This window comes from Panthera pardus, unplaced genomic scaffold, assembly GCF_024362965.1.
Source record: "Panthera pardus isolate Hobbes unplaced genomic scaffold, ASM2436296v1 HiC_scaffold_13, whole genome shotgun sequence".
NCBI classification, from domain to species: Eukaryota; Metazoa; Chordata; class Mammalia; order Carnivora; family Felidae; genus Panthera; species Panthera pardus.
In genome coordinates this window covers 74,267,228-74,283,772 of record NW_026526688.1, presented here as the reverse complement: position 1 = coordinate 74,283,772, position 16,545 = coordinate 74,267,228, and the positions used below count along the sequence as shown (strand labels likewise).

Sequence of the window (16,545 nt, the reverse complement as noted above, 5' to 3'; positions counted from 1 at the left end):
GAGGGGCAGAGAGAGAGGGAGACGCAGAATCCGAAGCAGGCTCCAGGCTCTGAGCTGTCAGCACAGAGCCCAACACAGGGCTTGAACTCACAAACTGCGAGATCATGACCTGAGCCAAAGACGCTTAACCGACTGAGCCACCCAGGTGTCCCCTGCAACCTTTAATGGGCATATAAATCACCTGATTCAGACTCAGCAGGCCTGGAGGAAGACCTAAGATTCTGCACTTCTTCCAAGTTCCCCGGAGAGGCCAATGCTGCTCATTTGGGGCAAGGTTCCCCAGAACACTACCAAAGTCAGTGATGTTACTCTTTTCCTTGAGGGTTATCCTTTGCCTGATCAGTTGATAGGGGCGCGGGAGTACACATTACCTCTTGGTTGCTGAAATCTTATTTTCCTAGAAAAGGAAACTACACAGGGAGTTTCTGCAAATAACCCATGTAGGTGCAGAGAATGTATGGTACCTGTGAGAAGAGGTGGTCCTGCTCTTGCTCGAGAGCCCACTGTGCTGACAGTCCACCTGCTTCTGCTCCCGCAACAGGTGCCTGCAGAACTACATTCCCGCCCACAGTCTAACCCTCTCCTGCCCAGTGTGCCGCCAGACCTCCATCCTGCCCGAGAAGGGGGTGGCCGCGCTCCAGAACAACTTCTTCATCACGAACCTGATGGACGTGCTGCAGCGAACTCCCGGCAGCAACGTTGAGGAGTCCTCCATCCTGGAGACGGTCACCGCTGTGGCTGCCGGAAAGCCTCTCTCTTGCCCAAACCACGATGGAAATGTAAGTGAGCGGATTGCAGACGCGGCCTGGGGCATGACTGCTTTGATTTGGGTAGGCTTCGGGCAATCAGAGGTTATACGCTAAAGCAGAACTCCACCTGGAAAATGAGTAATTAGAAGGCATTTTTAGCAGTGCTCAGGCTATTTTGCCTGCTTACTTGCTCTGATCAAATTCATTTAAATGATCAGATCAATCTTCATTGTGTCTATTAGCATGTATTATTAGTTTCCCCAGGAGAGCAAACCCATAACTATTTGCACAGTGGGTATTCTTGACCCACATAAATATCTATATAGTAAATTCTGGATAAAGATTAAAAATAGATACGTGCTGCAAATTGAGAATGATTATTAAAATATTAATTAATTACAGCTCTTTGTTTTTCTTTTGAGGGAAATTTTTCTCCTGCTCCATTAGGCCCTAATCCTTAATAATAAATAGAATTTGAAGATGTGTGAATCCTTGACAATAGATTCTAGATTTTGAATTCAAGCGTATTTTCTGCTACTAGCAAGCATAATAGGTGATATAAACTTAGGAGAACCTGTGTGTACCATTAAATAACTGATTCACAATAGCTATGTCACCTGAAGAGGCCACATTGTACAAGAGCACTGGCTTTGGATTTCAACTGCCTCGTTCAAACCCCGCTCTTCAACTTATTCCTGTGTCAGCTTTGGCACGTTTATTAAGTTCTCTGTGTCTCACTTTCTCATCTGTAAAGAAGAAGTAATAATTGTATTACTAGGGACCCCTGAGTGGCCTAGTCGGTTAAGCATCCAACTTTGGCTCAGGTCATGATCTCGCGGTTTGTGAGTTCCAGGCCCGCGTCGGGCCCTGTGCTGACAGCTCGGAGCCTGGAGCCTGCTTCGGATTCTGTGTTTCCCTCTCTCTCTCTGCCCCTCCCCCGCTTAGACTCTTTTTCTCTCTCTCTCAAAAATAAATAAACATTAAAAAAATTAAATAATAGTATTTACTACATGGGATTACTTGGAGAAGTAAATGTTTAAGTCATATAAAGCATTATAGTTAGCTCTTGATAAATGTTAGCTATGAAGATTATTTCTCGTCAGTGACTATTCACTTTTTTCTTTGTAATGGCCACTTCAAAAGTATTAGAAGCTGCTTATAATAGAAGGCATGGGTCTAGTAAAACCACTATCAAGCAAGCTATTAATTGTTAGAGCAAAGGAATAATTATTAGCCATGACTATTGTTTGTTGACCTCATTTCATGCCACTCTCTCTGCCCACCACATGGCAGCCTCACTGGCCTAGAACTTGCCAAGTGGCTTCCCACCTTGGGGCTTGATTATTCTCTGTGCCTTCTGCCCGGAATGCTCCCTGGCTAGCTCACCCTCATCCTTCATGTCTCTGCTCAACTTGCTCCCACACAGAGCAGTCTTCTGTAACTGAGGCAAACCAACCTCTGACACCCACTTATTAGCCATTACATCACTTCCTGGATTTCCTTCCTGGCATCCACCATGCTCTGCTTGCCTTCATCTGTGTATTTGTTGATCTTCTGGCCTTACTTTTAGAAAGTGAGCTCCAGAAGGTCAGGGACCATGTTCACCATTATATTGCTAGCACTAAGCACAGTATCTTCTACATGGAAATGTAGAAACAAACAGAGACTGTCTATCCTGAGCTTGCTATAACAAGGAACCAGCCACCGTCACTTCTGTTTTGGTAGAGACTCAAAGGCAGGCAGAGGAGTGGGAAAGCTCTACCGCAGACAAAAGGGAAAGCTTTAGGGATGCGCTGTTTGGAGGCTGTTGGCATGGGGAAGCTGGAGACAGAGAGACAGAGCGCGAATGGGAGAGGGGCAGAGAGAGAGGCAGACACAGAATCCGAAGCAGGCTCCAGGCTCTGAGCTGTCAGCACAGAACCCCACGTGGGGCTCGAACTCATGAACCGTGAGACCATGACCCAAGCCAAAGTTGGACGCTCAGCCGACTGAGCCACCCAGGAGCCCCTACGTATCTTTAATTAATTATTTAATTGAAAGCACACCAGGCTGTCAATAGCCACAGTTTCCCATGCAGTGTACTCCAAGGGAGAATTACCATGTAAGTTTTGTAAAGGAAACTTTAAATGGTGCCTTCAATTAGTTGAGCATTCTTCTTATGACCATTTCTCACACTGGCTCTCCCTGAGGCTGTCTTCTCCTAGAGGAGCTCTAGCTCAGCTCAGGTCATGATCTCGTGGTTTGTGGGATCAAGCTCTGCGTCGGGCTCTGTGTTGACAATGCAGAGCCTGCTTGAGATTCTCTCTCCCTCTCTCTCTGCCCCTCCCCCTGCTCTCTCTCCGATGCTCTCTCTCTCGCTCTCTCACAAGATAAATAAATAAATGTTTATTAAAAAAATGAAAGGAGTTTAATTCAACAAGCTAGGGAAAACAACTAAGTAAATATATGGAACACGAAATAATAGAGATAAACTTCGTTTGAAAATAATAAAACAATTGAGTTAATAAACCTAAGAGCTGGTTTTTTTAATTAGTGAAATAATTTGATATCTGGTAAAACAAAAAAGGGAAAATATATCAAATTAGGACTCTAACAAAGAGATACCAGTACAGGTAAAAGGAATATTTTAGAACAAATATATCAATGCTAGGTGCTAAAGGCTAATATACTTGAAAGATTGAACGAAATGGATGATTATCTAGGAAACTGGAAGTGATCAAGAAAACCCGAGTAGGCTGCTAATTTTGCAAGAAACTGGTAAAACTTTATTTGAAACCTAATTCCTTCAAAACAAATATGTGTAAAACAAATATGATTCCTAGTGTGGTCTGCATCTTAAGAAAAGATAGAAAACTCCCTAATTCACTCGTGATATACTCATAACTTTAATACCAAAATCTAGTGAAGACAGAAAAAGAAAACTATTAATCATTCAGTTCATGAAAATAACTGTAAAATTCTTAATTAAAATACCCCAACAAATCCTTACTATGTAAGAATTAAGAATCAGGAAAAACATGAACATCACAAAAGAATTAAGAGTTAGGAAATATGAACATCACAAAAGAAAATGGGCAGAGAACTCAGAAAATTCACAGAGGACATATAAATGGCTAATAATAGTATGAGAAATGTCAAGCTTCACAAATAATCACATCTTTTCAAATTGATTTTTAAAGATAATAAGCAGTGCTGATGAGGATATGGGGAGATGTTTTCATTTGCTGTGGGTGGGAGGGTAAATTGCTCTTCAGAAAGTTTATGTCAGTTTGTCGAACTATAATGAGTGTTTTACACAACTTCCTGTCCTTTAATTCAGTAATTCCACTAGTAGAAATATTTCTAAGGAAATAGCTGTAGAAAAGAATGAAGATATAAGAATGTTCATTGAAAATTTTAGATTAGAGTAAAAATTAGAAATAATCTGAATGTGCAATATTAGGGAAATGGCTAAATTATGGTAAGTCCGTACACCTGACTCTTGGGTAGCCATTAAAATTGATGGTTTGGTAACAGATGACATTTATGCTAATATGTGGGTATGCTTGTATGTTTATATAGACTTTCATTTTTTAATTAGTCATTCCACACTGTATATTCAGTATGGAAAGGAGAAGGGTATAGAAGCAATAGAGACCCTTGGATGCCACCAGCTGCTAAGCAGAATCTGTCTTAGAGATGCTGATTCCAGCAAAGTTAAAGAATCCTTTAGGTTAAAACTTCCCTTTGTCTCTCTCCAAATGCATCACATCAAATCCACTAAAATTTAGATCTATCTAGAATTTGAACCTCCTTAAGGTAGATGAAGCTATTTAAAGTATGTTTTGGCTGATTTCTCTTTGCTGGGTCATTATGATTCTTTGGAATCATAAAATTTATAAACCAGCAAGAGGTCTTGGAAATTAACAGCGTGTGCCTTGAATCGTTCTATTGTTTTATCATAGATTGTAGTTCACTGCTGCTGCTTTGAAACAGAGGTCCTCATTGCATATTCAAGCCAAATGCATGCAATATTGCAGATAAATTGCTGCAGTTAATTGCCATGGGTAAATCTTTAAAAACAATTCAAGCATCTGAAGGTTAATAAAATTGGGTAATTAACAATAAAGCAGGATGTTGTCCTCATAAACTGCCTGGTGCTGATTAGCACATGTGGATGAAAGCCTGTCATTTACTTTAAGTGCTGTGACACTCTCTGTCTTCTAATTAAACTGCCATGGCTGCATTGTCCAAATACAAAGAAAAATGGGAATAATGGTCAGTGATTTAAGAGGTTCTTTGCACGTAAAGCAGACATTTGAGCTCATGCCTCACGGTCCCAGAACCGCAAATGATCATTAAACCCTGTTATGGCTTGCTTAGGCACCTTACTAACAAGGATGTTAAGAGGTACAAAGAAGAGATCCTCATTAAGAATGCCCTATCACTAACAAGTCCCCACTTCCACAATCCTCAGGGCTGTTCCAAGGCCCTGACCACCCTTTCTAGCATGTTAGTAGTGCATATGGTCTTGCCTTGTCATCTTCACAAGTAGTGTCTACCTGTCAACAAAAATAAGCTAGTCCTGGCCTCTGGCCCAGCCGCCCCCAAGAACAAACACCAGTATTATCTCACTCAAGATGGATGAGCTCAGCTGAGTCTCACGCTTGACGCAATTAACTCTCAGCTTGAGTCAAAGCTGCCAGATCCTGAGCACAAACATTTGGGAATGACTAGTTGTTCACACTTTAGAATGATTTTAGGGCCTTTGTTTCCAAGAAACACTTAGGATTCCAAACCGGGGACAATCACCTATGTGTGTAGCTCTCTCTTCAAAGATGCATTTTTTTAAACTAATTAATGCAATTTTTTAAAATTAATTTTTTTTTAAAAATTTTTTTAACGTTTATTTATTTTTGAGACAGAGAGAGATAGAGCATGAATGGGGGAGGGGCAGAGAGAGAGGGAGACACAGAATCGGAAGCAGGCTCCAGGCTCTGAGCCATCAGCCCAGAGCCCGACGCGGGGCTCGAACTCACGGACCGCGAGATCGTGACCCGGGCTGAAGTCGGACGCTCAACCGACTGAGCCACCCAGGTGCCCCTAAAATTAATTTTTTAATTAAGGGAAAATTCACATAACATAAAATGAAACAGTTTAACCATTTAAAAGTATACAATTCAAGGGCACCTAGGTGGCTCAGTCAGTTAAGCACCTGACTTTGGCTCAGGTCATGATTGAGGTTCATGAGTTCGAGCCCCACATCAGACTCTGTGCTGACAGCTCAGAGCCTGGAGACTGCTTCGGATTCTGTGTCTCCCTCGCTCTCTGCCCCTCCCCCACTCACACTCTGTCTCTGTCTCTCAAAAATAAATAAAAACATGTAAAAAAATTTTTTAAAGTATACAATTCAGTCTTTTTTAGTGTATTCAAGAGGTTGTGTAAGTATCACCACTAGTTCCAGAACTTTTTCATCATGCCACTCCCCATTCCCCCCTACCCCTAACCCCTGGCAGTCACCAGTATGCATGTTATCTCTGCAAGATTTGGCCATTATAGACATTTAATACAAATCAGTCGTAAATTATGTGGCCTCTTGAGTCTGGTTTCTATTACTCAGCATAATGTTTTCAAAGTTCATCTATATTGTACCATATGGCCAAACTTCATGTCTTTTTATGACTAAAATAATATTCCATGGTCTGGATATACCACAATTTATTTGTCCATTCATTAGTTGATGGATATTCATGTTGTTTCCACTTTGGGGCTATTATGAATAGTGCTATGAACATTCGTGTACAAATTTTTGTGTGGATGTATGTTTATAGTTCTCTTGGGTGTATACCTAGGAATTGAATTCCTGGGTCCCATGGTAATTCTGTATTTTACTTTTGAGGAGCCACCAAACTGTTTTCACAGTGATTGTGCCAGTTTACATTCCCACTAGCAAAGTATAAAAGTTCTGATTTTTCCACATTTCCACCAACACTTGTTATTATCTGACTTTTTGAGTCTAGCCACCCGAATCAGTATAAAGTATCTCATAGTGGTTTTGATTTGGATTTCCTTAGTGACTAATAATATTGAGCATAATTTTTTGTGTGTGCAAATTGGCCATTTGTATATTTTCTTTGGAGAAATGTCTATTCAAGTGCTTTGCCAGTTTTTTGAATTGGGTTCTTGAGTTGTAGGGTTTCTTTATATGTTCTGGATACTACATCCTTATCAGATATATGAATCGCAAATATTTCTCCTATTCTTTTCACTTTCTTTTTTTTAAAGATTTTATTTTTAAGTAACCTCAACACCCAACATGGGAGTCGAACTCACAACCCCGAGATCAAGAGTTGCATGCTCTACTGACTGAGCCAGACAGGTGCCCCTCTTTTCACTTTCTTGATAGTATCTTGATAGTACCCATCATCCACAAGATTTTATTTTGAAGAAGTCCAATTTATCTATTTTTTCTTGTTGCTTGTGCTTTTGGTGTCATATCTAGAAAACCATTACCTAATCAAAGGTCATAAAGGTTTACTCCTATGTTTTCTTTTCTAGGAGTTTTATAGTTTTAGCTCTTACATTTAGGTTGTTAATCTATTTTGAGATAATTTTTGTATGTAGAGTGAGGTAAGCATTCCACTTCATTCTTTTACATGTGGATATCCAGTTGTCTTGGCATCATTTGTTGAAAAGACCGCTTTTCTCCATTGAGTGATCTTGGCACCCTTGTCAAGAATCAGTTGACCATAAATGTATGGTTTAATTTCTGGACTGTCAATTCTATTCCATCTATCTATATGTCTGTCCTTATGCCAGCAACACAGTATTCTGATTACTCTATCTTGGTACTACCTTTTGAAATTTAGAAGTCGAAGTCTTCCAATTTTTTTTTTTTCAAGATTGTTTTGGCTATTCAGAGTCCCATGCAATTCCATCTGAATTTTGAGAATAGTTTGTTCACTTTTGTGGAAAAAGGATGCTTGAATTTTGATAGGTATTTCACTGAATCAGTAGATCGATTTTGGAAATGTTGCCCTCTTAACAGTATTAAGTCTTCCTATTCATGAGCATGGGATATCTTTACATTCATTTCCACTATTTAGGTATTCTTTAGTATCTTTCAACAATGTTTTGTAGAAGTCAGTGTACAAGTCTTACTCCTTCTTGGTTAAATGTATTCTTAAGTATTTTATATTCTTTTTGATGCTACTATAAATGGAATTATCTTGATTTCATTTTTGGATTGTTCATTGCTAGTGTATATAAATACAACTGATTTTTGTTTGGTGATCTTGTATCCTACAACTTTGCTGAATTCATTTGTTAGGCCTAATGTTTTTGTGGGGGGGTGTGTTGTATTCTTTAGTTTTCTGTATATAAGTTCATATCATCTCTGAATAGAGAAATTCTAACTTCTTCCTTTCCAATTTGGATGCATTTTATTGCTTTTTATTGCCTAAATGCCCTGGTTAGAATTTCTAGTACATTGCTGAATATAAATGGCAAGAGTGAACATCTTTGTGTCGTTCCGTATCTTAGGGGGTTAACATTAGGTATAATGTTAGGTATAGGATTTTTGTAGATACCTTTTATCAAGTTTAGGAACTTTTCTTCTATTTCTAGATTGATAAGTGTTTTTTATCATGAAATGGTGTTGGAAATTGTCAAATGTTTTTTTCTGCCTCAATTGAGATGACCATGTGGAGTTTTTTTCCCCTTTATTCTATTGGTGTGGTGTATTACATATGTTGATTTTTGTATGTGAACTACCTTTGCAGTCTTGGGATAAACTCCACTTGACCGTATTGTATAACCCATTTTATATGTAGCTTGATTCAGTTTACTAGTATTTTGTTAAGGATTTTTGCATCTATATTCATAAGGGATATGAACTTTACTGGTGATGTTTTTGGCTTTTGTGTTAGGGAATTGCTGGCCTAATAGAATAAGTTAGGATATGTTTCCTCCTCTTCTATTTTTTGAAGAATTTGGAAGGATTGATGTTAATACTTCTTTAAATATTTGGCAGAATTCATCAGTGAAGCCATCTGGTCATGGGCTTTCTATATTGGACATTTTTGGAATACTGGTTCGATATCCTATTATAGGTATATTCGCATTTTCTATTTCTTCTTTGGGTCAGTTTTATTAGTTTGTATGTTTTGTTTTTTTTTTTAATTTTTTTTTTCAACGTTTTTTATTTATTTTTGGGACAGAGAGAGACAGAGCATGAACGGGGGAGGGGCAGAGAGAGAGGGAGACACAGAATCGGAAGCAGGCTCCAGGCTCGGAGCCATCAGCCCAGAGCCTGACGCGGGGCTCGAACTCACAGACCGCGAGATCGTGACCTGGCTGAAGTCGGACGCTTAACCGACTGCGCCACCCAGGCGCCCCTAGTTTGTATGTTTTTAAGAATTTGTCCATTTTATCTATGTTATTCAATTTGTTGGCATACAACTGTCCTTAGTATCCTGTTTGTCAATTTTTTTGATCTTTACAAAGAACCGACTTTTGGTTTCATTGATTTTCTCTACTCTGTTTCTCTTTTCTATCTTATTTGTCTCCACTTTCATCTTTATTATTTTCTTTCTTTTTGTTTTGGTTTTGATTTGTTCCTCTTTTTTGGTTCTTTAAGGTCGAACCTTAGGCTATATTGATTTAAGATTTTTCTTCTTTTTAAACTAGGCATTTACATCTAAAATTTTGCTCTGAGAACTCTCTCATAAGTTTTTGTATATTGTGTTTTCATTTTTGCTCATCTCAAAGTATATTCTAATTTCCCTTGTGATTTCTTCTTTGACTCAATGTGTAAGAGTAAGTTATTTAATTTTCATATATTTGTTAATTTTCCAGATTTCCTTCTATTATTGATTTCTAGTTTGATTTCATTGTGGCTAGAGAAAATATTTGTATGACTTTAATCTTTTTAAAACTTATTGAGAGTTTTTTTACCCAATATATGGTCTACTCTGGAGAACGTCCTATGTGTTCTTGACAAAAATGTGTATTCTGTTAGTGAATAGAGTGTTCTATATGTCTGTTAGGCCTAGTTGGTTTATAATTCTCAAACTTTCTATTTCCTTATGGATCTTCCATCTAATTGTTCTATTAATGAAAGTGGGGTACTGAGATCTCCAACTATTATTGCTGAACTATTCATTTCTCCCTTCAATTCTGTCAGTTTTTGTTTCATATATTTGGGGGCTCTGTTGTTGGGTACATATTTGTTTATAATTGTTATATCTTCTCAATGAATTTATCATCTTATAGTTACATAATGTCCTCTTTTGTCTGTTGTAACAACTTTTGTCTTAAAATCTATTTTGTCTCAGAATAGCCACTCCAGTTCTCTTCTGACTACTATTTGCATGGAATATCTTTTTCTACCCTTTTAATTTTAATGTATTTGTGTCCTTGACTCTAAAATGCATCTTTTATAGACAGCATTCAATTCATTCATTGAGTAGTTTTTGAATACTTACTTTGTGTAAGGAATTAGGCTTTTTGTAAGAGAGTTCCTGTGCTCAGGAACTTAAAATCTTATAAATATTTCATAAACTGGGGTATAAATAAAAGTGCTTTGGTAGGAGGATTCACTTTATGAAAATCCACTAACCTTTAATAAGACTTATGCCATTTAAAAAATTGTTTTAATGTTTAATTTTGAGAGAGAGAGAGAAAGCGAGAGCGGGGGATGGCAAAGGGAGAGAGGGAGACACAGAATCTGCAGCAGCCTCCAGGTTCTGAGCCGTCAGCACAAAGCCAGATGCAGGGCTCAGACTCATGGATGGTGAGATCATGACCCGAGCTGAAGTTAGACGCTTAACCGACTGAACCACTCAGGTGCCCTGACTGATGCCATTTTCTGTACATGTGTTATACTTCAAGAAAAAGATCCCTCCAAGAGTATCTTGGGAATTCAAAATTATTTTCAGCCGAGAGAATAGGGAAATGCCTTCCCAAGGAAACTGACTTAATAGGCTTTGTGTTATATGTTACTGAGAGTTCATCATAATCAGGATAAGGTACCTTTATTTTCCTATAAGCTGATGATATCACCATCACCATCACCATCACCATCATCATCATCATCATTGCTGCTGCTACATCATGCCAGTGCCACATCTGAGTTCTTTGTGCAGTTTTGAGTTCTAGGTTACTATTATCGTCTCCATTTGACAAAGGAAAATTTGAGGTTACATAAGTGGTAACCTTTACATAAGTGGTAGAGCCAGGATACAAATTGTTCAGTACAGCTTATATCTCTTTTTTCTTTAATGTTTATTTATTTTTGAGAGAGAGACAGAGTGTAAGCGGGGGAGGGCAGAGAAAGAGAGAGAGAGAAAGACACAGACTCTGAAACAGGCTCCAGGCCCTGAGCTGCCAGCACAGAGCCCGATGCGGGGCTTGAACTCATGAACCGTGAGATCATGACCTGAGCTGAAGTTGGACACTTAGCCAACTGAGCCACCCAGGCACCCCAGCTTGTCTCATATAGAAAGAGTATCAGTTCTCAAAGTATGGTCCAGGAACCCTCATGGGTCCCCCAACCCTTTGTGGGGCTGGGTTGGCAGTCCATAAGATGAAAACTGTATTTAAAATAATACTAAGACATTATGTGCCTTTTTCACTCTTGTTCTCTCAAGTGTGTACAGTGGAATTTTCCAGAGACAACATGATGTGTGCAATCACAACAGATATAATGCAGAAGCAGATATGAAAATCCAGCTGTTTACTATTAACCCAGACGCTGAAGAAAATTTTTTAAGTGGGAAACAATGCCATCATTGTCACAAAATTTCTTGTTTTTCAAAATACAGTTATTTTTCATGTTTTATATTATTCATGTTAACATCGAGTGGGCTTATTATTGCTTTTAGTTACTTTTTAAAATTTTTGTTTCAGTTTTTAATATATCTGTAGATACAATGCACATAAATAAAAGCACTTTGGAGTGCTCAATAGTTTATAAAGAGTGGCAAAGGGTCCTAAGATCAGGAAGTTGGAGCATCGCAGCCCCACACTGTTCTGCTCTAGGGGAGTAACCACAGAAAATCTGGCTTTGTGGCCACCGCTGCAGCTTGGCCCATCTCTGTTTGAGACCTGGCACTTAAAAATGTATCCTTCCTTTTCTTCTGTGAAACTGGACATACCGCCTACATCCTGGGAAAGCTGTGAGAATGAAATGAGAGGATGCCTACTACAGGCCTAGTGCCCAGTAAGCCCTCAGTTAGTGGCCTTGAACCTGGAATTGTTTTTGTGTTACCTGCAGGTGATGGACTTTTACTGCCAGTCTTGTGAGACCGCCATGTGTCGAGAGTGCACTGAGGGGGAGCACGCAGAACACCCCACAGTCCCCCTCAAGGATGTGGTAGAGCAACACAAGGCCTCACTCCAGGTCCAGTTGGATGCCGTCAACAAAAGGTGCACACACCTCCCCCTGGCTGTCTTGTGTGAGGCTTGGCCTCCCGATCTCTTGTCTCCGTGGGCTCATGCTCCCTAAATAAATTCTCCTTTGTGTGTCTGTAGTCATGAACCCCAGCGAGTGATTAGGATCACCCCCTACCCCTTGGTCAAATTCCAACGCCCTTATGTTAAGAGGGGTGGCATTTTTGTTTCAGTACCTTAGGATGATTAAGTGAATAAAATACATTCCAGGAAAATGCTCTCAGCAGATCTTCTGAAATTCATGCCTGAAACCAGGCTCTCTGAGGAGCCTTTCTTAGCTGCTCTTCTTGACATATACAGGACCATTGTGTTTACTGTCATTGGCTCCTCTCTGTTTGAGCCCAGCAAATGGTACTGATCAGTGATTGCTCGATTTTCCTTATGTTTTCCTGCTTCCAGGCTTTCTCTTTGGCATGGAAATGAGGGAACAGAGTAGCTGTGTGATACAAAAGAAAGACCAAAGAGAGGAAATAAACAACCAGCTGAAAGTAAATCTTGTCACCAATAGTTGTAATGAGAAAAGTGTGGTTATTCTATAATAATTAAAGGAACTTGGAAACTTGAAAAATGTTCTCAGGAAACTGAATTTGGATGAGTTTTTCATATGATTAGGATAAAACTAATTAGGATTAGCTATACATTTAGAACCTGGTTCTCAATTGTGGGTAATTTCGCATACCCCCAGGAGACATTTGACAATGCCTGGAGACAGTTTGGTGTCATAATTTGGGGGGGGGGGGTGCTGCTGTTGGCATATGGTAGAAGACAGGATGCTGTTAAACATCCTATAACACACAGGCTAGTCCCCTGTAACAAAGAAGTATGTGACCTACAATATTATAGTGTTAAGTTTGAGAAGGCTTGATTCAGAGTGAGGAGAAGCCATGGGGTTCAGAGAGCCTCAAGGCTTTGTACCATCAATTAGTAAAATTAGATGACTGAACACTTGAAGTACACATGGACCCTCAGAGTCTCTTCTCTCAAAGGCAGTAATTATGTCATATCTTATTCATTCTGTTCTTCAGTTATTACTTTTTAAAGATAATGAAAGGCAAAGAAAATATTTTTTTGACAAAACATAGTGTTTAGGTAGATGTTTTGCTATTTCTGGGTTGATGCTAAATAATGATCTTTAATGACTGTCCTCTAGGCTCCCAGAAATAGATTCTGCCCTTCAGTTCATCTCAGAAATCATTCATCAGTTAACCAACCAAAAGGCCAGCATTGTGGATGACATCCATTCTACCTTTGATGAGCTCCAGAAGACTTTAAACGTGCGCAAGAGCGTGCTGCTTATGGAACTGGAAGTCAACTATGGCCTCAAACATAAAGTAAGATTCCAGCCATTCTTGTAGATAATCCTGTAAGAGACATGATACCCCCGGTATTTCACTGCACCAGCTTACTGTGTTCTAAGAACAGCAAAGGGGACTTGGATGGGTCCTTAGGTGTCACTGTTTTATGGTAAACAGTAGTTTTCATTTCATGGCACACCCAGCTATTTTTTCCTTCCTCTTTCCGGCAAACTTCTATGATTCTGTAACCTTAAGTACCAATTTATGATTTGACACAAGGCAAGAATGAATATAAAGTAATGTTTTCAGGATTTAGGGTTAAACTGGATTATTTTCCTTCCTTAAGTTATAATGTCTAATAGTCTCTTAATTGCTCTCTCATCCACACCAACCTGTTAGTCAACTTCAAAGTGAACCCTGACTGCAGCCTTTAACATGTCCAGTCACAAAACCAGGGATCAAAAGCTTCTGCTATTCCGGGTGTGGAGAGTTTTGTTTGGTTTCTGTTCCTTTGGGTGGTAACAGGGGAATTTAGGACATTACAGAGAGATACTGAATAATTAATAGTTCAGATGCCAGGCATAGCAATTTGTTTTCCCGGCTCCTGGTGGTGACGTTTCTGCTTGTCCCTAGCAAAAACACATGACCCAAGAAATATGTGTGTGGGAGAGTCTGGGCGAGGCGGAAGGGAACGAGAAGGTACTGCGAATGCAATTCAGAATCCTGCATTAGAAGCTGGTTCAGTGGGCCAAATTAAATACCACTTGCGGAGAACCACCGGCGGGGGCAGGTGCAGGACGCGGTAGCCGCCCGCGGAGGGCGCTGCCCCGGCGCGCCAAGCGCGCACCATGCAGTGAGCTGAGAAGCGCTCACCCGGCCTCGCTTTTTGACCCCACAGGTCCTTCAGTCGCAGCTGGATACCCTGCTCGAGGGGCAGGAGAACATAAAGAGCTGCAGCAACTTCACCGCGCAGGCCCTGAACCATGGCACGGAGACGGAGGTGCTGCTCGTGAAGAAGCAGATGAGCGAGAAGCTGAACGAACTGGCCGACCAGGATTTCCCGCTGCACCCGCGTGAAAATGATCAGCTGGATTTCATCGTGGAGACCGAAGGGCTCAAGAAGTCCATCCACAACCTCGGGACGATCTTAACCACCAACGCCGTCGCCTCCGAGACGGTGGCCACGGGCGAGGGGCTGCGGCAGACCATCATCGGGCAGCCCATGTCCGTTACCATAACGACCAAGGACAAAGACGGGGAGCTGTGCAAGACCGGCAACGCCTACATCACGGCGGAGCTGAGCACGCCCGACGGCAGCGTGGCGGACGGAGAAATACTCGACAACAAAAACGGCACGTACGAGTTTTTGTACACTGTCCAGAAGGAAGGGGACTTTACCCTCTCTCTGCGACTCTACGACCAGCACATCCGAGGCAGCCCGTTCAAGCTGAAGGTGATCCGGTCGGCCGACGTGTCTCCCACCACCGAGGGCGTGAAGAGGCGCGTTAAGTCCCCAGGGAGCGGCCATGTCAAGCAGAAAGCGGTGAAGAGACCCGCGAGCATGTACAGCACTGGGAAACGAAAAGAGAATCCCATCGAAGACGATCTGATCTTCCGAGTGGGTAAGGAGAAAGCATCGCCGCGCCGGTGCCTAAGCGTTGCTTTGGTTACGGGGCAGCTGGGAAAGTGTTGTTGCAAACGGGAACGTTGCAGGTCAGGGCTTGTACCTGACCGTGTTGGGAGACACCGGTGTATGTTATCGGGTGAGCTTATGCAACCTTCTTCTTCGGAGATTTTATGATTGATTTTCCCCTTCTCCTCCCTCCTTCTCCTGCCCTTTTTTCTTTGTCTTCTGCCTCCCTCTTCCCCTCCTTCCCTTCCCCCTTGCCCATTAGCCTCTCTCCCTTCCTCCTTCCCCCCCCCCCAAGTCTTCCCCACCCAGTCTTTTTCTCCTGTCTTGTTCAGCTGTTTTCCCCCTCTCTCTCCAACTCCCCCTCGTCCCTATGCCTCCCCCCTTCCCCCTCCTTCCTCCTCTCCCCCCACCCCTCTCTCCCCATTTTCTTCGCTCCTCCTACCCCCTCCTACTTTGTAACACAAGTGCTACAAATTAATTGTCGAGAATTAGAAGCCGAAAATAAGCAAAAAGAGAAATAGAAAAATCACAGTACTCACAATCCGGAAGTTTTAAAGGAAATGTTGGCAGTCTCACCCCCACCCCCACCCTTCCATAGGAATGTCTTTAGAGTGCTCCTCCCTAACCCAAAGGCAGAGGGATCGTTGATTGTTGTATCAGATAACTTCATTGCTTCTCTGACATATGCCAGTTCTGGCCGCGCTGTGGGCAGAAGGTCGGATGCCTCCCTATCACTGTTTCTGCAATGTAAGGGCTGGGGGTACGGGGCTGGATGCATTGTAAATTGTGGTCACTTTCAGCTGGGTGTAGCTGGAGAGCAGACCCAAAGAGGGGAGGGTGGGTGGAAATCTGGAGAATGGAATGGGGTTGGGGCAGAAGCATGAGGTTTTAGGATAAGCCAATAGATTTTGAGAATGCAAATCTCAAATTCCCTTGTTTGGTTTATTGCCTCTGATTTTTTTTTAACTGTTTATTTTCTCAGTAGAAAGCAGACTAAATGTAAATATCAATGGCCTTTGTAATTCTTAAGAAAAAAGCCTACATTTTAGTTAATGTTTCCAAAAGTAGCTCCATCCTGTTTATCTATCTGCTTCTTAAGTCCTGCGTTGCAACACCTCTTAAGAGGTGCTGCCCAGTATATTAACTGACACACCTTGCCTCTGGGTCAAGTAGACTGGGGAGACCTTGGCCTCATTGAAGGAAAGAGCCTTTTTTTTTTTTTTTTTTTTTTAAACTGCAGAACCTTTAGAATCTACCAGTGTTCACTGTTAGTCTCCGAGGCAAGGGAGGGATAACAGGCAGCACTTCCACCAGACTTTTCCAAGCAGAGAACTTTTTCCATGGAACATCTTGGGAAACCCAGGCTCCTTGGAACATTCTTGGGCAGAGCGGCTCTGTGCTAATACTTTTGGCGGAGTCTTGTAAAGACCATGACAGG

General features: G+C 41.2%; 1 protein-coding gene and 1 long non-coding RNA gene across 13 annotated transcripts in view; one reads left to right on the top strand and one right to left on the bottom strand.

Moving 5' to 3' along the window:
• Window positions 1-16,545, top strand: part of TRIM2 (tripartite motif containing 2) — a 160,872-nt gene that overhangs the window by 108,413 nt on the left and 35,914 nt on the right. For 11 of the 12 annotated variants that reach the window (XR_002077800.2, XM_019441248.2, XM_053901181.1 and 8 more), the window contains exons 3-6: window positions 542-779; window positions 12,004-12,155; window positions 13,330-13,510; window positions 14,373-15,096. Coding sequence is in view for 11 of the 12 variants with exons in the window: in XM_019441248.2 (XP_019296793.1) it covers window positions 542-779; window positions 12,004-12,155; window positions 13,330-13,510; window positions 14,373-15,096 (1,295 nt within the window). In the remaining variant the exon portion in view is untranslated. The remainder of the gene's footprint in view (window positions 1-541; window positions 780-12,003; window positions 12,156-13,329; window positions 13,511-14,372; window positions 15,097-16,545) is intronic. The other variant, XM_019441245.2, reaches the window with a different exon arrangement.
• Window positions 535-13,330, bottom strand: LOC109262514 (uncharacterized). The gene is made up of 3 exons (XR_002077801.2): window positions 12,356-13,330; window positions 1,367-1,495; window positions 535-876 (listed from the first exon to the last, which is right to left on the bottom strand). It is a non-coding gene; the product is annotated as an uncharacterized LOC109262514 (long non-coding RNA).